The 22,638-nt window shown below is 40.9% G+C and overlaps 1 protein-coding gene across 4 annotated transcripts in view; it reads right to left on the bottom strand.

Annotated features, from left to right (window-relative positions):
* KLHL32 (kelch like family member 32) overlaps window positions 1–22,638 on the bottom strand; it is a 188,341-nt gene that overhangs the window by 10,895 nt on the left and 154,808 nt on the right. For 3 of the 4 annotated variants that reach the window (XM_037059738.1, XM_037059737.1, XM_037059739.1), the window contains 3 exons: window positions 9,644–9,702; window positions 6,518–6,710; window positions 4,747–4,841 (listed from right to left, as the gene is read on the bottom strand). In XM_037059738.1, coding sequence (XP_036915633.1) covers window positions 4,747–4,841; window positions 6,518–6,710; window positions 9,644–9,702 — 347 coding nt within the window. Of the gene's footprint in view, window positions 1–4,746; window positions 4,842–6,517; window positions 6,711–9,643; window positions 9,703–22,638 lie in introns of those variants that run through there. The other variant, XR_005068474.1, reaches the window with a different exon arrangement.

Consider the following 22,638-nt stretch of genomic DNA (forward strand, 5'->3'; position numbering starts at 1 on the left):
AGTACGAAGGATCATAAGACACTGCTCTGTACAGTTATATGCTGACAAATCGGAAAACCTAGAAGAAATGGATCAAGTCCTACAAACAACCTAATAAGACTGAATCATGAAGAAACAAAATACGAAAAGGCCAATTACTAGTAAAGAGATTGAATTAGTAATCAAAAGCTCCACAGAAAGAAGAATCTGGACAAAGAGAGACTCACGGAGAGCAGATGACAGCTAGTGTTGGGGGGACAGGTGGAGGGGGTGGAGGGACTGAGCAAAAAGGAAAAAGGACTCATGGACACGGACAACAGTGTGGTGGTCGCTGTGGGGAGTGGGTATAAGGGCACTAAATGGTAATGGAAAAAAATAATAAAGATTAAATTAAAAAAAGAAGAAGCATCCAGGACCAGTTGGCTTCACTGATGAATTCTATCAGACATTTAAAGAAGAATTACCGCCAATCCTTCTCAAACTCTTCCCAAAGTATTGAAGAGTAGGAAAAACTTCCAAACCCACTTTATGAGGCCACATTACTCTGATACCAAAACCAGAAAAGGGCACTACAAAAAAATTACACATTAATGTCCCTAATGTGTAATGCAAAAATTGTACAAAATATTAGTACACCGAATTCAATGGTGCATTTAAAAGATCATACACCATGATAAAGTGGGATTTATCCCAGGGATATAGGGATGTTTCAACATATGTAAATCAACCAATGTGATTACCCTACATTAATAAAATGAAGGATAAAAATCATATGATCCTTTCAATTGATGCAGAAAAAGCATCTGACAAATTCAACATCCATTCATAATAAAAATATCAACAAACTGGGCATATACCTTAACATAATAAAAGCTGTATATGACAAGCCCACAGCTAACCTCATACTCAATGGTAAAAAGCTAGAAGCTTTTCCTCTAAGATCAGGAACAAGATCAGTATATCCACTCTTGTCACTTTTATTCACGATAGTACTGGGAATTCAAGCCAGAGCAATCAGGCAAGAGAAAGAAACAAGAAGCATCCAAATCAAAAAGGTGACAGTAAAACTGTCTGGAGAAGACATGATATTGTACATAGAAAACCCTAAGACTCAGCCAAAAAACTGTTAGAGTTAATAAGTCAATTCAGTAAAGTTGCAGGATATAAGAACAATATACAAAAGTCTGTTGCATTTCTATACACAAGCACCAAACTATCAGAAAGAGAAATTAAGAAAATCTTATTTACAAGTGCATCAAAAACAATAAAATGCCAGGAATTTAACAAAGGAGGCAAAAGCTCTATATACTGAAAACTATAAGACATTGATGAAGGAAAGTGAAGTTACAAATAAATGGGAAAAATACTGTGTCCATGTAGTGAAGAATTAATACTACTGAAAGCAATGCAATCCCTATCAATGTTTCATTGTCATTTTTCACAGAAAAGAAAAAAAATCCTAAAAGTCATAGGGAACTACAAAAAAGCCCAAATAGCCAAAGTGATCTTGAGAAAGCAGAGCAAAGCTGCAGGTATCACACATTCTGATTTCAACCTCTATTACAAAGCCATATTGTAACAAACGGTATGGTTTGGGCATAGAAACAGACACACAGATCAATGGAACAGAATAAAGAGCCCAGGAAGAAACCCATGCATATATAAAGTGATTTTTGACAAAGGCTCAAAGTACATACAATGGGAGAAAGGACAGTCTCTTCAGTAAACAATGTTGGGAAACTGGACAGCCACATGCAAAAGAATGAAACTGGACCACAGTTTTACCAGTCACAAAAATCAGCTCAAAGTGGATTAAAGACTTGAACATGTGACCTGAAAAAACCATAACACTAGAAGAAACGTAGATATAATAAACTCCTTGACTTTGGCCTTGGCAATAATTTTTTTGCATTTGACATCAAAAGCAAAGGTAGCAAAAGCAGAAATAAACAAACAGTCCCATATCCAAAAAGCTTATGCATAGCAAAGGAAAGCATCGAGAAGAAACAGGAGGGAAGGAGGAAGAGAGGGCAGGGAAAGAAAAGGAAGGTAACTTAACCAAGTGGGATAAATTATTTACAAATCATATATCTTATGAGGGTTAATATCCAAAATACACAGAGAACTCAAAAAGCTCAAAAGGAAAAAAATCTGATTGAAAAATGGGCAGAGGATCTGAAGAGAGACTTTTCCAAATACATATGAAATGGCCAACAGGTTCATGAAAAGGTGCTCAACCTCACTAATCATTAGGGAACCACAATGAGATATGACCTCAAACCTGTTAGAAAGCTGTCATTAAAAAGACAAGAGAAGTATTCGTCAGGATGTGGAGAAAAGTGAAATCTTTTACACTCTCAGCAGATGTATAAATTGATGAGGCCACTACAACAGTATGAAGGTTCCTCAAAAAATTAAAACTGCCTTATGATCCATTGCAAAAAATCCACTTCTGGCTATATACCTGGCAAAGATGAAATCATTATCTCAAATAGATACCTTCACCCCTATGTCCACTGCAGCATTATTTATAATGGCCAGGACATGGAACAATGTGAGTGTTCATGGACAGGGGAACAGATAAAAAAAAACCATGGTATATACACATGAAATAAAATATTATTCAGCCATAAAAGAGAACAAAATTCTGCCATTTCCAGCAACATGCGTGGACCTTCAGGCATCATGCTAAGGATAGAAGTGGAGCAGAGAAGGACAAATATTGTAGGATCTCACTTACATGTGAAAGCTACACAGATTCAACCCATAGAAACAGAAGGATTGGTGATTTCAAGAGGTGAAGGTGAAAATGGAAGGTGAGGGAAATAGGCGAAAGCGATCAAAAGATAAAACCTTCCAGATACGAGGTGAGTAAGTCCCTGGGGATGTAAAGTATGGCATGGGGACCTCGGTGAACAACACTGCATCACATATTGGAACATTGCCAAGAGTGAATTTTATAAGTTCCCATAACAGGAAAAAAGCTTTTATTCACATGTGAGGTGAAATATGCTAACTAAGTATACTGTGGTCATTTTAACAACATATACACATATAAAGTCATCACTGTGCACTTTAATACAAGATTAAATGTCAATTATATCTCAATCAAAACAGAGAAAAGAAAAATATATCACCACGAACTGTTTGATCCAGCAACCCCATCCATTTGGAAAAGCTGGCCATGTTGTGGTGGTCCCCTTACACATGCCGACACATTCCAAGACCCTGGTGGATGTCTGAAACCGTGGACAGTACCAAACCCTATATACACTGTGCTTCTTCCTATAAAGATATGCACTGCACTTCTTCTCTTCGGAGAATCGGAATTATCAGCATCACCACTTTTGTGCTTTCAGGCCATCATTAAGTATTTAACAAAACAAGGATTAGGTAACACAAGCACTGAGGTACCACATCAGTGGCTCTGATAATTGAGATGGCTGCTGAGTGACTTCAGAGAGGGCAGCCATGCACAGTGGGACCTGCTGGACAAAGGGATGACTCGTCCTCGGCAGGATGGAATGGGACAGGGTGGGAAACCAAGAAATGTCATCAGGCTAATCAGAACAGTGTGCAATTTTTAACTTATAAATGGTTTATTTCTGGGACTCGCCACATATTTTCAACCAAGGTTGACTACAAGTAAGTGAGACAGAATTCCAAACTGGATAAGGGGAACTACTGCATTCGTATCTGTGCCACGCTTGCTGACTGAGATTTACTTGAACTATACCAATAACAGAAGGGTGTTAAAATCCCTGGAAAAATGTCTAGCGAGACAAATCAAGAGAAGAGATTTTGAAAACTTAGGCAAATGAGAAAGTTTCTTAAAAAAAGAAAACATATATATATATATATATACATACATACACACACATATAGGTATATACATACACTTTGAGATGTGACTGAATAAGAAATTAAAAGCTTGAATAGTCCTGCAACACCTAAAAGATATTGAAGCAGTTGTTAAAAATCTTCCCACCAATGTGAGATTAGATTATATAAACAATTATAAGAATGCATTTTTATGGCGATCAGGAGGAAGGTCAGGGCTAATACACATCAATATGATATCAGAACATGTAAAACAGAAAAACAACTATGATTCAAATTGTAAAGAATAGAATAAATAATAACACACTGAATACATGTACATCAACAAAAGCTGTTGCCGTTCTGAAGGGCCCAGCTGGCGACACGCCCAGCGTGGGCAGCTCACAGGCATGTGTGCCAGGACCATTCGTTGGGGTAGCGGCTGTCCCCACCAGAGCAGTCACTGCTCACCTCCGCCAGGAAGGAAGACACCTTTGCTGGTGGCTTTTATGGAAATGAACAAATGACAACATAGAAAATAAGGAAATGGAATAGAAAGAAATTTGTCAAGTTTTGGGGGGTGTAAAAATACAATTTCTAAAGAATTCTAGAAATTCAAAGTTTATCTCTATTTTAAAAAAATATTTAGTTATTTAATTTTAGAGGGGAAGGGAGGAGGAGAAACACTGATGTGAGAGAGAAACAACGGCTGCCTCACCTATGTGCCTCACCTGGGCATTGAGCCCACAATTCAGTCATGTGACCTGACCAAGAACTGAACCAGTGACCTTCCAGGATGCGGGATGAAGTGTAGTGGCTGAACTAGCTGCCCAGTGGGAGTGCAAAGCTCTTCCTACATGTAAATATCTCTTCCTTCAGCACTGCAAAAAACTAACCTCACTGACTGCACCACTGGAACAAACTTCAAAAGGAACTTCAACCACTCACCTGGATACAAGCCAGAGGCTCATTTGTCCAAATCGAATATCCACCAACTAAATATATTCTCTCATTATGGACAGCAACTCCAGATTCATTTTGGCCTAAAGTAACGAGAATTGAATAAAAATAAATAAATAAATCCATTTCCTTGCCTGTTTTAATTAACCCTTTTACCACTGAGGGAAACAGTCCCCCCTGAGGCAGACTTGTGCACTCCAGAGGATTTGTGCAGCAACTAATCACTGCCTTCCCGAATTCAGAGGGAAGAATTAAGCACCATTTCTCAAAGGATGAATCTGTGTTGGATCAGGACCAGGCCATGACACTTATTGGCTAGCCACATGAGTAAATACAGCACGAAATGCAGTAATAATAAGCCACTTAGAACTAAGAGTTTTATATTGTTATACGCCATACATTTATTGGGGTGGAAATAAATATATTTTAGAAATGCAAAACACCTCTTGTACTACAAATGTTTTCAAAGCAAGTGTTTACATTTGTAAAGTAACAGCTATAACCCCAAGAAACCAATAAAACGGAGCCATGCCCCAAATGAAGACAAATGACCAAAAAGATAAAGTTACTCCCCTCCCTTTCTTTGCATACACAACAGTTTTAAGACTATATTAAAGTTCCTGAGCTGGGACCAGCCTGCACAGTCCCTAGATACTGACACGCCAACATGATGAAAGGTTCCTTCCCCATTTAAAAAAGAAGACAGACTAACTCACTACCACAAATTCTTCCCTGGAGGCCATCAAAGAGTGAGATAGTCTCTTTTTATTGATGGGCCAACACAGGATTGACCCTCCTAATAAATAAGCTGCATCCTATAGCAGACAGAAGCACAGATTCAGGGACCGAGGGGCCCAGGTACCATGACAGCAACTAAGTTAAGTCCTTGTAGGTGGGCCTCAAAAATCATTTTGCAAAAACAGCAGCTCAGTACAAAACACCTGAACCTCTCACGTTGGTTATGTGCTCATGGTGGCTAACCAGCAGCACCGGTGGGTGAGTGAGTGCCCACTCAGCATATTAAATTGTCTTCAGGCCTTAGTCCCGCCCACCATTCTGAGTTTGACTTTCCTGTTACTAGATCAGCCTGGAAGGGAGCCAGTTACTTGTGGATCCTAATAATGCAAGCCGACAAGGAAGCAATCGTTTTCAACTCTGTAAAGGAACGTCAGGGATTAAGCTGTTCACTGCTCCCCTTTCATTCCCTTTTGGGATGAGGACAGCCCACCCCCAGTGTAGCCCTGTCATAAGGCTGGGAGGGGTGTGTGTGGCCAGAAATGCCACCAAACCTCTATGCACAGAACTGCTCTAAGGTTTAGTCTTTAGGAAAAAACAGCCAAGACACAATATTCAACAGTGAAAGTAATGAAGATCATTCCCTGGAACTCACAAGAAATGAGGACTAAAAGTAATGAGAAGTAAAAAACAAATTGCTTCTATAAGGAGTCATTGACTCCTTCAGCACCTGGTTCCTCCTACTCGTAGCCAAGTTCCTGTGAGAATATACTGACAGCAGTGGATTGGACACGCCTCCCTCAGCTGCACGAGGGCATGCACAGAGGTCACAGACCCTCAGAACCTACATGCTCAGCCACCTGGTCGAGTAAAACTTTTGTGAGAAAAATGACGTGCACATTTCTAGTTAATACAAGCAAGTTGTTCTATCACCCTGCCCTTAATATTTAGAGGGGGAGCTTCTGTTCCTGAAGCTTCAGGAAAAGCTTCTGCTTTACCTGGTTTACAGAATCAAGGTACTTGCCAGTCAGCAGGTTGAAATTGCAGCGCGTCCACTGGTCGGTGTCTATGTTGTAGGAATCGATGTGCCGCACGAGGATCCGGTCGTTGTTGTAGTCCAGGTCGTTGCCTCCGAGGACGTAGAGCTTCCTGTGGACAGCAGCCATGGAATGGTAGACCCTTCTCTGCAGCATGGGGCTGCGGCTTATCCACTTATTCTGAAAAAGGAAATGCAGGCGAATCCTGTTAACGGGAGCTTCATGGCAGAGACCCGCTGTGCCTTTGTAGTAGTGGGGATCTACGACGTGTCGATCACCTTCTATTTAAATGTTGTTTATATACTTTGAAAGGTAGGGTCGTCTTGCCCGAGAACAAGTGCAGAAACACCCACGTATTCCAACTCTGTTTTTCACTTACATGAGGCACAGCTTGGTCGGGCTGCATTTTATAGGGCAGTTTGCATTTATAAGGGGAGCATATGAAATGCAGAAATTGAGGGAACTTACTCATGCAAATTATTTAAGAGAGAAAGTGCACGACTGGGTATACAGTCTACGGTGGCATGATGATTAAGAAATGGGAACCAGGGTCTGCGTCTAGAATGCCTGGGTTGACAGCCTGTATGTAACCACGAGCAGTATACTTAGCCTCCTTGTGCCCTTTCCTCCTCTGTGAGACGGGCATCATAACGCCCACCCCACAGGCCTGCTGTGAGGATTAAATGAGCTAATACATGTAAAGCATTTAGAATAATGCCTTACACACAATGTTCAATAAATAGACACTTTTTAAAAAGCATTGTGATAAATCACTGGCTATCCAAGGCCCCTGCATGAGCTACGGTGAGGGCGGCTTTGCTGTTCCTTCAAAGATTAACCTCTTGAGATCAATGAGCAACAAACGTCTTCACTGCGCTTGTATCAGCCTCCTTTAATATACTGAAAATCACATTTTCTGTCAAACTGAGAAAAGTATTTCTAGGCATATGTTCGTTTGGGTAGAAGGCTTAGTTTGGGGAACATTTGGTTCCAGGTTACTCGTGATAATGAGAAAGGAGTGAGGACCCCCCTGACAACAGCATTCCTATTTAAAATACGTAAAATCAGATAAAGTATGACTATAATTTTAAATTTCAGGTAAGTAATGGACAGGTAAGTAAAACTAACCATCTCTTTCTACATAAACGCAAAATATGCAGGGACAACCCAAGATTCCTTTTTGCCAAGAAATATTTGGATTTCAACTAGAGGAGAAATCATATGATGTTTTGAATACACAGAATTTCACCAGTTCACAAAGCTGTAAAGGAAGAAGGAAGAAATGGTTTGTATAAATATTGACAAAAGGCAATATCTGCCAGCTAATTTCTAATTTCTTTAAAGATACACTTCAGAGAAAGAGAAAAAAGGAAAGTGGCTTGTACAGTCTGAAACACATTTATCTGATGCTTTTTCATCATGTCATAATAAGAATCTCTGTCCAATTAAACATCTTCTTTAACAAAATAGTCACCCTTTGCTTTCAGGTACTCTGCTGAGAAACATCTTCAACACACTACAGATGAGTGGGTTTAACTCAAAACTCTGATGGTAGTTTTCTTAGGATGCTTTCTGTGCGACAGCCCGTTACATTAGCAGTCCGGTCCCCTGCCCTGGGACCGTAGACTCCATCTGGTTTGCAAAGCCTGCCTGCATCCCTTGATTATATCTTCAGCTTCCTTCACTGCCGTGCCTGCCAGGTGAGCTGACAACCACTGCAAAGGCAGAGAAACAGAGAGGCCTGGTGGGGTCATTCCTAATAAGCTAGCATGTGAATACTAATCAGTGGTGGGGAAGCAGAGGTCACCCCAGCCTGCCTGTTGGCAGGTAGGGATGTGCTCTGTGGCAGATGGCAGGCATTATCGACTCTCCACAAAGGCCTGGAAGAGAAATAAGCACCAGGGCTGAATGATAGAATTATTGAGATTCTGAGCAAGATGCAAGCAGATGTGATGTTTGCCAGGACCCAGCGTAAACAATACGCCGGCAGAATTTTAAAAAAGAGCATGTGTGTACAAACATGAAACAGAAGTCATTTGAGAAATGTTAACACCTTCTTCCTCTTTAACCACATGTGCACTGAACTCCAGCAATTGCAATTAATGATCCCTCTGGAGACATCTGGCCCATGGACATGTGGTCTCAGAAATCTACAGCTTCTAAAGACATCAGGAAACACACTTGCAAAGGCAGAAATAGCTTTGTTAAATTCAGAATTAAGTAATTGTTCAAATAAAAAGATTCCAGACAAGCTGAGGTCACTTTGGACATACATTTGGTGCTAACCCCAAACCAGGCAGCCAACACAAACCTGTTGTTTCATGTTCCACTACCTTCAGCTGATGAATGTTAGATCCCCAAATTAAATCATTTGGAATATTGTCATAATCATGAAAACCATTTATAGTACCAAAATCATAGAAATAGCGTTTATCAGCAAATATGTGCCAAAGTCACAGACATTTTGGCGGAAGAAAAGAGAACAAAAATAATTCTTCTTTGGGGGAAAAAGACACTATGTGTGCATGAGAAGTGGACGGAGGAGGGACAGGACACCTCAAAGTGCTTCTGGTTCTCGACCTAGCTCTCAGACGAAAAACGAACTTTTCAGATACTTCTACTTTGTACTTGTCCGAGACACTGTTCTAGGACATTCTGGCTATAAGGAGTGAAATAAAAGCTATTTTATTTCAGAATAATGAAACTGTAGTATGCCCCCAGTCTTCTCCCCGACCCCTGAGATGGCATGCCCTCTAAGAAGACACAGCCACAAGACAATTCAAACCCTTTCTTTGGATGTCTCTGAATAGGAACAGCTACTTGAGATAATGGAAACAGAAGGCATTGAACTCATCAGTAGATTTTCCCTTTTCTTCTATAGTGTGTAAAACTCTGAAAGAGTTAAGCACTTTGTATAGCATAAAACTAAAGGACATGAAATTTTACGAGCAAACAAAAGCAGGGGAACAAAAAGCAGTTCATCCAGATGCCTCCCTTTTTCTATAGGTTTAACATGCATGTGTGTGTATATGTGGCGTTCCAGCTACTCATTACTGTGGAAACCTTTTCAAATTCACTTTATTAAGGTAATGAGCTTTTCTTATGATTCTTACCTGGTTAGGTTCATACACCATAAGTCTGTTCTGATACTGGGCGGTGTTAGTTACTCCACCTGGAATGGATTAACGTGGGTTAGAGCTTCCATGAATAAGCAATAGGGTATTCCAACATAAGAATGAGGTACAATTAAAGAAAAAGTAGCTACTGATGAGGATCTGTTTGCATACCCTTGTGGTGAACCCGGGACATAATTAAGAAGCTTATTGTTGAAGCAGTTTCATTTTCCAGGAACATTTTAGAAGCAATCCAGTGGAGAGCAAGCAACAAGTATGCCAACATTAGCAAGAAGTCCCAGTTCTGACAAGCTGCTCTGAACTGGGTGGGGGGTGGAGATGTGTGGGGAGGGAGTGGGGCGAACCCAGCACACAGGCAACTCGGTGCCACTTTTGCTGGGAACGTAGTTACATGGAAAATTCTTGTCTTGAGCTAAATGGGCAACTTCACAGCTCTAACCTGCTACCTACTAACAGGGATATCTTCCTATTTATTTAGGAGAATCATATCTAAGGAAAGATATTACTCACCAAAAGAAATCTAGAGACAGTGGTACACAAGAGAGTATAACAAGAGCCACACATGCATCTTTCACTTTCCCAATAGTGACATTAAAAACAAACAGTGAAATTAAACTAAATATAAATTTTATTCCACTCAAAACACTACCTTTTTAACTTGAAATTAATACAAAAATTGAGACATGTTGTGTGTTTTTCATACTAAGTATTAAAAACCCAGTGTGTATTTGACATAGCATAGCGCAATCCAGGTTAGGTGCACTTCGAGCACCCAGTAAGCCACATGTGGCTGCTGGCCCCCACGCTGGACAGCACAGTTCTAGACGCTGCAGTGCCACGGCTGCCATCCTCTTGACAACGGCTTAGATCCACAAATCTTGAGACCTTCTACTTAATCGAGAACCACTAAAAAGTCATTACACATTTAGCTAAGTTGCTCATACTTCTTTTCACGTTTGTGGTATACATTGAGCCCTGTAAAAGCCAGAAATAATTGATTCTACTTTAATTTTTACCATTAAGTAGAAAGACGAAAAACAATTTATAAAGCAGCAAAGAGAAAATAATACATTATCAAATGTTAGGTAATAACAGAAATATAACAAGCAACCTCCCAAATTCTATCTTTAGAAATATAGTACTCATATATAGTACTATATACTGTTGTAAAAGACACTCTAATTTTAATGAGTATCACAAAGAAGCAGCTACTGTTGCAATAAATACCTAAAGTTGAGCCAGACTGAAATGTTTCCTATGGACATATTTTGAATTTAATAATTGAGTATTGTTACAATATTGTCCAAGCCAGCCTCACATCCCCCTCAGCCTGACTAAACTTCAGACAGGCTTCTTGCTTCCTCTAGGTCCCTGACCTCCTTGTTCTTATAGCATTACTTTAGAAAACTTTTATTTATAAATTCTATCTCTGCCTCTTTAAGATGTAAATCATTTAAGAAAGTTTCTTGCAAGTTTTAATCTGAGGAATCTCTTTCTCAAGGTCCTGGGAGCTATCCCACTGAAGTGAAGAGAATGCCCCTACCTCCCATTTTCTACGGAGGGTAGAAGCCTAACTTATGGTAGGGGCCGGTCGACAAACACAAATGGTCTAATCACGGAGAACAACATTCACAAGCTCAGAGATAACTGAACATGCTCAACACATCTCACTGATCCACCTTCCACCAAAAGTCCTGCAGTACTTTTCCACTGGCTCATCCCAGTGCTTAAAAACCCTCTTGCTTCTTGTTTTTCAGAGGAGTTTATTTCAGACTGCATGTTGGTCTCTCTCCAATAGTGCAATAGTCTTGAATAGAGTTTCCCTTGTCTACTTTACTTTGTCCATTATAATTTTTGCTTTGACAGTTCAAATGCTTTGAACAGGTCACCACCATCAATTCCATGGCCAGGAGTCAAGTCGACCAGAATTCAGAGGATTAATGCATAATCCTCAACTGAGCTGGAATAATCAATCAATTCTAATGGTCACATAAAGGGGAGAGAACCTGTCCAGGTCAATCATTACCCTCTCATTCAATTCTAGTAAGGAGATTATATCTTTCATGTAATTAACTATGGCTATTATTAACAGGAGGACTTTTTAAAAAAAATCTCTCTGAAGCTTGCACCCACTTTTCAAGCTCAAAGAAGAGCTTTTTCTATGGAGGAAATCCAAGTAACAGAGAATGAGTTTCCTGACCTCAAAAAGAAAGTCTTTTCCACATTTCTCACTGAATGTCCCATTTTAAAAATAAGGCCCTGGGCAGATAGCTCAGTTGTTTAGAAAGTCATCTTGATTTACCCAGGTTGCGGGTTTAATTCCTCCCCGGGGCACACAGAAGAATCAATCAATGAATGCATAAATATGTGGAACAACAAAGTTCTCAACCTCAGTCGGTCTCTCTTACTCTCTCTCTCTCCCTCCCTCCCCCTTCTCCCTCCCTCTTTTCTCTCTTTCTCTAAACTGAAAAAAAAAAAAAAAAAAAAATGAAAACATTTAAGGAACCTGAAGCTGAAATGCTTACATAGAGTCAAAACGTATTTCAAAATAAATACAGAGGTATGTTTGCTTTTTCCTCCCAACCTTCCTTTTCTTATCTGATTAAAAACTGAATGTCCAATAATTCTTTCTACACAAGAATAATCAAACCTATTGAGACCTCACAAGTCTTCAGTGTTAAAATGATTGCCAAATTCTGATCTGGGCCATAACCGCCAGATTAATGTCCGGCTCACCTGTAATCATTTCTCCAAATGAGAGGGAACAGAGGGTGAAACTCCTACTCACTATTTCAAGAACTCTGATGGTTTATCTACTTGTTTGAGAAATATGGGACAGAATTAATATCTACGGCAGTAAACTATCTGTTTATGACACCATTTGAAAATATTTACACTACTATATGTATCCAACTCTGCCTATTATAGATTAAATGCACAACCAATGGATTAGAATGTAGCTAGTACATCCTCTCTCCCAAGCAGGGCACACAGTTTATCTTTATGCTGTTCAGAATTATTATTTACTGTCTTCCACAGAGGCATCAGCTGCATTATAATATGGATTTTTTAATCTGCACTCAGTAATTAGATTCCTTACCCTTACATACATTCCTTATCCACTCACATGACAATGTTTACAAGTGAGAGACTGTTTTACTAGTTGGGAGTAAAAACAGAAGTCCTACTTGGTTATTCGGCTGATGATTTCTAGAACGTTAAACCACAGGAGGTGCCTAAAAAACCTAGTGCTGTAACTTGTGCCCAGTCCGGATTGCAAGGGAAAACCTTAAAAATTGGTTTTATTGCATTTCCCCTTTGAAATAATTTACAAATGAGCATGTACATAAAAACAATTTCTTCTCAGTACAAAAATAAGTTTTTTAAAAAGCACCTGACTTTGCAGCCCGCATTTCTTTAGCAGCGTTACTCATTTGCTGAGCCTCAGCATTCCATTCCTTTCACATAACACTCCTTACTTTTAGATCAATCTGCTGAAATGAGATGCTCAGAATTTGCATACAGATTTGACTATACAAAAATAGATATGGAATTAATAACAGTCTCTATATGTTTTAATTTCTCCTAGACTGGAGTACCCTTGCCTGCAGCAGTATTCCTGGCTTTGAAAGTCATCAAGCTGATTTGTCTGCTCTGGGTTATGATGCCACATGCTGCTACCCTGTCCCTTGCAATCAAAGACTTGCAAAGACAGATTCCATGCCATCCAGTATATTTTACAGATTGGCAGTTTTGATCTCCCTCCCCCACCCCTGGGGGAGATAATCTGCATCTTAACAGCTTTCTATAGATACATCTGTCATTAAATATGCCATTTTGTATCAGCATCCACTTTGAAAGCCAAGTTTTCCCTAACTTTGAAGTGCCACAAAGTTAAGACTTTCAGCCCAAATTGAAAATGGACAACCCCGTCTTATACTTCTGCACTGTGACTTAAAGATATATTGCAGGTTCCCCCAAAGTCAAATAAGTCTTTAAAAACTGCCAGAAGGAATGAAAAGTTAGCACCATGCTACCAGCAGTGAGCAATGCTTTCTATCATCAAGACAAGAGTAAAGCATTTTTCTTAAGCTTCCCTGTTCAATTCCCCACAAATGTTGTGACAAATGGATGAATGCGTGCAGGAGAGAGGATGACAGGCAACTGCCAAACAAGTGATCTTTGTCTCCAGCACTGAGAATTCACCGGCTCCCAAAACTCACTCTGTTCAAGAGCAACTGGTCAATGCTGACGGTGCCTATAAAATAGCGTGTATAGCAAAAACACCTTTCAATATATGTCGATCAGGGTAGGCCAAGTCTGGGAGCCCCACTAATTTTTTTTCAAGGACAGAAAATATCTCTGTTGATGAAGCCCTACACTAGTGCAGTACTAGTACCAGGGTGAGCAAGATGCGGAGAACTGAATGTGCCCATGCTCTTCGGGAAGGTGCTCCAGGCTGGAACTCTGCCAGGCATTTAGGGTCGTGGACAAAATCTCGAGGTCTCTGCAAGAGCCCTGGAGGCCTGCAGTGCTCAGCTTCACATCAGTGGGGGTGGAGGCTGGGGGTGAAGGGGGGCTGGGAGTGAGGGGGAGCTTCTGGACAGGCTGTGGCATCAGCAGACTCCTTTACAACTCTGTCCTTGGGGGAATCATGTAACACAGCCAAACTTGGGTTCCTTATAATCAACATGGAGGTGATGAAGTCTCTCTCGTTGATTTTTGATGAACTACATAGTGCACGGTATAGAGGCAATCTACAAAGGGAAGTTTACTACGATACTGTATTCATTTGTTTATGGAAATGTCTTACCATTTCCATAAAAGGTATACATGAATATGTATCGAATGTTGAAAAACAAGTGTGGAATACTAAGTTAATAATAATGAGTGAATTCTGTAGTATGAAATAGGTTTCTTATAACTTTGTTTTTTCTAATAACCAGAGCTACTGACTGGCTGATTAGGATATCAAGGCTTTTTCCTTCTTCAGTAGTATAAGCATCTCCGCTATAAACTTGCTCCAATTCTCAAAAGACTAAAACTTCACATTTACAATCTAATTATCAAAAGAATGGCCTGGCATTAGGTGAGAGTTAATAATAGTCATATTTTATAGAGACAAACTTATTATTAGTCCTTGATAAAAGGGACACCATGGGAACATTTGCAATAAATGCAAAAAGAAGCTATTTATTATCTATTTTAACACATTAGACTCTCCATATTTTTGCAGTGTTTATAGTGCTACATAAACAATGAAAGCCAAGAATCTTCCTACTAAATTAGCATCTTCAATAAAAGTACACTTAATCCATGCATTAAATTAAAGCTAGTACCCATATTATTTCTGTTACAAATGGATGGCTACTTAAAATACTGAAAATGTGCAAAGAAAGTCTCAAATTTACAAAACATCTACAAAGAAAAGGCTGATGCACTTGAAAATAAAAATTGTATTTATGTCACCTACAGTGACCCAAAATACGTGAAGTATGCCCACTGTGCTATTTTAAAGAAGTGAAATGATAAATAAGGGTAAAATCTACCACAATGCAGATGCCAGCTGCCCTTCCAAATCTCCGTGAAATCCCCTCCCCCATTCCTCATTCTGTGGAAAATGGAAATCCTGCCTCCAAGACTCCCACATGCCCCGGCAGCTCTCCGGGCCCCTCTGCTGGTCTCTGTCTTCCTGGCTTTGCTTCACAGTGGTTCGGTCTGTTTTCCCCCTCCTGCCACTAACCAAATCCCCCATTTCTGTGATGTAGCTTTAACCTTCTCTCTTAGGAATAAAGAAAGTGGCTTCTTTATAATATTCTTATGTAGAGGAATTTAGCTCACTCTTTATTCTACCTTCTTTTTCTAGATTCGTCTAGACAGATACAAATGGGTCATCTAAACCAAGGCTGCTCTCTCTATGACAGGAATTCTGGAGGCGATGAGGTAGACCTTTTTTTAAAACCACCCACACTAATAACTTCAGAGGCCACTGGACGACTATGTCACAATATGTAATCCTTGCAGAAAACAATCTCCTAATCTAAACCAATGTGTCGAGTAGCTCCATATTATCACTAAATTTCTTTTTAACTTAATATTGACATTTCTGTTTTAGAAACTGAATTATAGAACCACACAAAATAAGACATTATGTGGCTCAGCTCTGTGTCCCGAGAAAGTTGGTCAGTTAAACAATAAAAGACAATCAAATGATTGTTGATTTGGAACAAACCTCGAGGTGTGACGGTTCTGCTGCGCGTCGTTTACTTTCCGCCGTGTCACCTGCAGGTTCTTCTAAACATGCGGGCATGTTTCTGAGATGGTCCTTGTAGTGATAAGCAGCTGGTTTGTGTGGTTTCATGGGAAAAGCATGGTTTAAAAAGCCAGAGACACCGAGATGAAATTCCAACTTTGCCAGACACTAGCTGTGTGAACTGGCAACATCATTTAACTTCTTTAAGCCTCATTCCCTGAGCAGAAATTTGAGGGTAAACAAAGGGCTATTTCTACAGAATAAAAGGAAGCCAGTTAGGATGACAGCTTTGTAAATTATTTTGGGAAATGTACGTGATCTGATTGCTTTGCTTCCATCTCAATTCAATGTTGTAGTGGTTTTATCTTCTCTTAATTTTTATTTATTTATTTTTAATTGAATGTATTGGGGTGACATTGGTTAATAAAGTTGTATCAGTTTCAAATGTACAATCCTATGATAATTATCGATACATTGCAGTATTTTGTTTTAATCTCTTTCAGGTGAGGAGTCATAAAGCTTGGTGAAAAACAATATGAAAAAGTACCAGAGGTACTTTTTCTGACAGCTACAATAAAGCACCAGAGAAGATTTTCATCTTAGTGGACATGCCAGCTCACTGGGAACTCGTAACTGGGCACGCCAGGAGGTGAGGCTCCAAACCCCCAGCAGCCAGCGGCTTCATCAAGTGGGCGCTGCCTCCAGTGGCTCCTGTGCTCACTCCCTCAGCACGCACGGTTCTCCCTCAAGCAAACCTTAAGCCCTTGACCTTCACCCCACCGGGATCCCAGAATGCTGAACTCCTTCCAGTGGTATCCTCTGAGGTATTCGCAGCCTAAAAACCTCCCATCCTGATTGAATCCAAGGCTCTGCCTTCTCCAGTTCCTTGCTCAACGTGACCAAAAAGTATAGGACAGAGATTTGCAAACTCAGTCGCCACACTTTTGTGGTTTCCAACCTTGAGTATGGGCTCTGACACTTCATCTCTTTTTTACATGTCAGTTCCTTCTGTTTTCTCTCAGAGGCTTCTTCCAAGGCCACTCCCTTCAGACACTGGACCCAGTCTTGACACTGCACGACCTTGACCTCGACAGGCAACCTGTCTCTCCCTTGCCTGAAGAGAAGGCACCTCCTCAGGCTCTGCCCCTCACCTGTGAGATTACCTGCATCCAGCAAGGTCTCCTGCCCTCCAGGCTTGGAGGTTGAGGGTCTCATCTCCTGTCCCAGACTGAATCCCGCCCCCCAACTCCCTCCTGCCTCTGTTCACGTCTGTCAATATTGTATCCCCCAGACTAATCACCATCCCCGGTACTTGGGAGATGCTCTCACATTTACCAACTAAGGACGCCCCTATTCCTTTCATCTTCCACTTCACTCTCTTCCTTCCCTTATCTGTACATGTGCTTAATGCAGTCACATCCTTTAAAAAAAGTTCCCTCCTGCCCTGGCTGGTTGTAGCTCAGTACATTGAGCGCCAGCCTGTGAAGCAAAGGGTCCGTTGGTTTGACTCCCAGTTGGGACACACGCCTGGGTTGCAGGTCAGGTCCCCAGTGGGTGCCACCTGAGAGGCAACCACACATTGATGCATCTCTCTCTCTCTCTTTTTCTCCCTCCCTTCCCCTCTTTAAAATAAATAATAAAAACTAGGGGAAAATTTCCCTCCTTTGACCCTGGATTTCCTCTTCTGGCTATTCTCTCTTTTTGCAGGCAAACTTCCTTCTTTACTTCTTACACTCTTTTTTCTTCCTAAAGCTAAAATGCTATTTATTAATTTATAATGAAAAATGTGCTGTCACATGGACTGAAGGATGGGTATACCTACAAACAGTATATTCTCTCCCTGTAGGCAGGAGCCTAATGATCGGAAAGTTGTCTGCTAAGCTAGATCCAGAGAGTGAGGTTGAGGAGATAGCCCAGCCCCTTGCAAATACAGCCCACCCCTACAGTTTTCACTTCCTCCCTTTCTGTTTGCACCTTCCATCACTGCATTCTGGCTTCCACCTGCTTCCACTCCCTGAAATGGCTTTCGCTGAAATTTCCAAGTAACAGTTTCTCATTGAAAAAAGGCAGAGGAAATATTCCAGGGGTGTCCAACCTTTTGGCATCTCTGGACCACATTGGAAGAAGAAGAGCTGTTTTGGGCCACACACTAAATACACTGAGACATGTAATCACACACACACACACACACACACACCCCTTAATGTTTTAAGTAAATTTATGATTTTGTATTGGGCTGCATTCATAGCCATCCTGGACCACGTGAGGCAAGCAGGCTGCAGGTTGGACACGCCTGTTACACCTTGGTTTTCCTGTCGTACTGGATGCCTCTCTCCATGCCCTTCAGTTGTGGCTTTGTTTCTACCGCACTCCTCCTCTGGCCCTGCCCCTCCCACATTCTCAGGCTCCTTCCTCAGTGGCCCCTCCTCTGTATCCTCCTCACCAGGGTTTCCCAACCTTCTGCCCTCTGCCCCTTGCCAGACTATCTCTAGCCCAGCTGTTTCCTCACACTCTCCACCACCTCATTGTATCTCACTGGATTTGCTGTGAGAACCTCCTCACTTACCTTTGCACTGAGGCAAGGCCCTTTCTCTGAGTTGGAGAGGTGGGGGTTTTGAGGAAAGTGAGGACACTAGTGGTCAGCAGTAGAGAGGTCTTGGGGAGCTGAGTGTGTAGCCCTACCAGCCCTCTGGTCAACTGGCCTCCTCCCCCAGGACTCAGCTGCCCAGGAACGGACAGACAATGGGACCACTGGGTTTGCCCCACATTGTGTGCTTGCCAGAGTGAAAGAGTTATTGATATGATTGGACTCTGAATCCCAAGCACAAGAATGGGAGGGTTGACGGGTAAGTAGGAAGTATCCAGTGGACCACAGGCCAAATTATGATGAAAGTGCTACACACTTTTTTGAAGTCTCTTATGCCCTTTGCACTATTTGCTCCCTCCTTTGCACTATTTCTGTACCCAAGAAAGACTTCCGTCATCATAGAGAGCATATGCTATACTATAATCATCTGTTTAAGAATTTGTTCCCTCTACTATACCAAGGACCCCAGCATAAGACCTATGTCTTACTCTGCTTTTTCCTTCTAGCACTCACCTGGGACAAGACTTACTGAACTCAGGAACCTCGCTCAGCATCTCCTGGTTGGAAAGAAGTGGAGCAAGTTCCATGAGAACGTGACTGTGGTCTGTGACTACAGTCCATCCTCTGCCTTGCCCCCTGTTGGTTCCCAATGGTTTGTGTATCATTTTTAAGATGTTAGTTCAGGGTTAGCACAGATAAAACTAAAGCAATGGCATTTAAACATACTAATGAAATTTTACATTGTTCTAATGTTAATGAATACTAAAGAAGCCAAAGTCCCTTTAGTAGGTTTGAATAAATTAAAGTTACTTAAAACAGGGCAATGCAAACTTCATCTAAATTAAATCAAGATAAAAATAAACATATCTTCTAGGGAGTTAAAAAAGCTTTAACAAATGTTTCATTAATGAAATATCTGCAAAAATCTTTGATTGTCAGCTCCTAAAGGGCAGGAAGAGTGTTGACTGAATTCATCTCATTTATCTACCGACCAGCACTAGAGAATGCAGCATTCACCAAAGCATCAAGAAAGCACTAGAGGGCTAAATACTGCTTTGGGGTTAATGCAGTGGCATTTGTCTTGTTTTTATAGTTTTAAAGCACTAATTTTGTGATTAGCTTCCCATTATCCTGCTGTTTTGTTTTGTTTTGTTTTTTTGACAAAGTGAAAAGGTAAGTTGTTCTGCAAGGTGAACTCATGATTAATTGTCACACACAGAAAAAGGATCTTTGTCACACTTGACAATACCTTAAAGGGGACAGCATACCTCTTAAAGAACAACTGGAGGATATTTCACGCTTATTTTATCTCATCATTGTGAATTTCAAGTAGAAATGATGTGGATCATTTGTGAATTGGGTCACAATGTCAAATGCCACAGGAGCCTGTAGAATATGACCATCGCTAGCATCCCAAACCGAATGCTACTGGGCATACCCATGCAGCCTGCTTTTCTGAATCCATCTCGGCTTGTCTCATTTTAAAAACCATGGAAAGGTTTTCAAGGCGTCCTGACCTCAAAATGGACAGAGAAAGGGAAGGGGGTTTGTGGAGAGATTGAGCACCCTGGAAATGATGAGTCTCTAAAGAAACATTCATTCCCTGTTCTGTGGCACAAAAAAAATGAGGTCTAAAATCCACATTCTAAAATCCTTACTACCGCTACCTCAGGCAAAGCTTGCAAAATACCAGAAGAATACCAATGACCCAATCCCCATCAATTAAATTGTAAATACTTGATTATTTGGCAAAGGATAAGGAATAGCCTCAAACAGTTTCATCTGTTCAAATAAATCAGAGTAACACTTCAAAATCAGTGATAGTCAGGGTGAAATATACCTGTCTTTTTTTTAACAGGCTATTAGCAAATCTAGTCACCCCTCCCTATCCATGGTTAGATTCACAATTGATTTATTATAAGCTGGGCTTAAGGAAAGAGGCAGACAACTGAAGGTATTAGAAATGTCACTGGTGATTTCCTCCTCTTTGCAATTTAAGGTATTGTACTGTACACAGGGAAGTGAGTTTTTCATCTCAAGTACACAGTAGGGAGAAACAAACCTGAGGAAATTGTGATTGTTTTCATTAAGTATGGTTAACACATGCAGCATACATTAGTGCAAGAGAAGAACAAAGAAAATGTATTTCCTTTCACGGTAGGGAGAAAACAGCGATATAGCAATAAGATCTGTAATAAGTTGATACATTTAATAAAATGGAAAAGGAAATGTAGAGGCCCATATGGAAAGAGAAGTCAGCTTGATAGATCCAGCCAGTTTAAGATAAGCTTCTGTGCTTTCTCATGGACTCACTGAGGAAGGTATTAAGTAGTCATATCTTTAAGACTATATCAGGGAAACTCCAGTAGCTTTTTAAAAGCTAGTTTTATAGCCAAAGAATAGGAAATATTTATGAGAATTTCATACGGAATTTAGAAAATGTTGTTAATATAAGAATGCAGTACATTAACAACATATGGAAACTAAATGAGTCAATGGAAGGAACAGTAATTGGAAGAAAATATGAATTACATTGAGTTCATAAATCCATCACTGTTTTGTTATCCAAGCCAAGTAGAGATCTGTTTCCTCTATTAGCAAAGACTTATTTATAGTCAAGTTTGAAGTTTCTTCAGCAAAACTAAGGGGACACAGCTCTGATGATTATTAGAATAGAAGACAATTAAATAGAAGGGGGTAAGTCACCTGATGAAGCTTTTATTTAACTATACCTATATATACACTAACATAGACACACTGAATGCTTTTTTGGTACACAGGACCAGTACTTGTTGGGTCCTCTTCCTGAGTCTTAATCTCAACTTCAGTCATTCAGGCACTTAAGCCCTGACATGAGCTTGGTTCTTCAATGAAAATCAATAAACTGCCAGGAATGGAGGCACTACCCAGGAAAAGCAAGACTGTGGCTTTCTCCCTGGTTACTGGGGACGGCAGAAGGGTAGGTAGAATGAGCAGCGCCCACGCAAGTTTGGTGTAAATGCAAGGGAGATGTTGGAGTAGAACTGAAACGACGGGGGAAGAGGCTGAGGGAGCCGCAAAGCCTCCACAGGGGGACCTAACAATGACTGTTTCTTTCAGGTACAGATGCCTCCGAGTTTCTTAGTACAGCAGGTCCTCAAATAATGGCATTTTGTTCACTCTCATTTTGTTAGAACGTTTATGAGATGTGTATACCAATTAGCCTGTGGTAAAATTGCTTTTCTTATAAGTCATTTCACTTAAAGTTACCGAAAATACTGATGACATTAATTGAGGGCTTACAGTGTTTATCTGATTTCACTCTCTGTCCTTGATGGGGAAATTCAATAAGTTTTATCTGAGTCACAGAATGAGTATCCTCCAACTAAGAGAAGATACAACTTTCTTCCCTAATAGGCAAACCTTTTTAAAGGCGAGCATTTTAGGTCTTTTCAATGATAGAACTAGAAGCACAGGTTGCTGATGTGAGGTTAATACACATGCCTCCCAGACTCCTCTAGACAAGTGAAAAGGCAGCCAGGAGGAGCATGAAGAAGTGTGTGGGTCTGGGTGAAACCAGACCAGCAGCAGTTGCAGACCACTCTGCCTGGTTCTAGGAATTGCATCTCGACCCCCTGTGGCTAAGGGCGAGGGACGACCTTTGGAGTGCCAGCCGCAGGAGACAAAGCTTGTCTCTGGTAGCAAATGCTGCCTCAGTTTCCTCTCCTTGCCCCCAAAGCTTGGTCGGAAATCAATGACAGGTAAGACCCCTCACAGTGGGGGGCAACCTAAGCCAGACTCCATCACTTGGGAGGCCTTCATGGAAGGACTGGGGTTGGGGGGGGCTGCAACAAAGAGCAATGGACTCTCGCCTCCCAGCTTTGACGTAGCCCGAGTCCCCATGTTCTCTGGGAGAAGTGCTTCCTGGCTCTAATCCCCTTAAGCCTGAATATCTGTTGGGGAGGAGTGCAGCTCCCTGCCTTGCTAGAGCCTGTCCTGGGGAAAAATCTGGCATCACAAAGACCTCCTGATAAACCTGTGAAATCTGCTCTGCTAAGAGTGTTTTCATTCATATGTTAAGGGTTCAAGCAGGAAACCCTAAAACTCTGTTCCCGACAGACTCTGACTCAGACTAAGCCCTCAGAATTCTTTGAA

Source organism: Sturnira hondurensis, unplaced genomic scaffold (genome assembly GCF_014824575.4).
Source record: "Sturnira hondurensis isolate 20B ecotype Veracruz unplaced genomic scaffold, ASM1482457v3 Scaffold0011291, whole genome shotgun sequence".
Lineage (NCBI taxonomy): Eukaryota > Metazoa > Chordata > Mammalia > Chiroptera > Phyllostomidae > Sturnira > Sturnira hondurensis.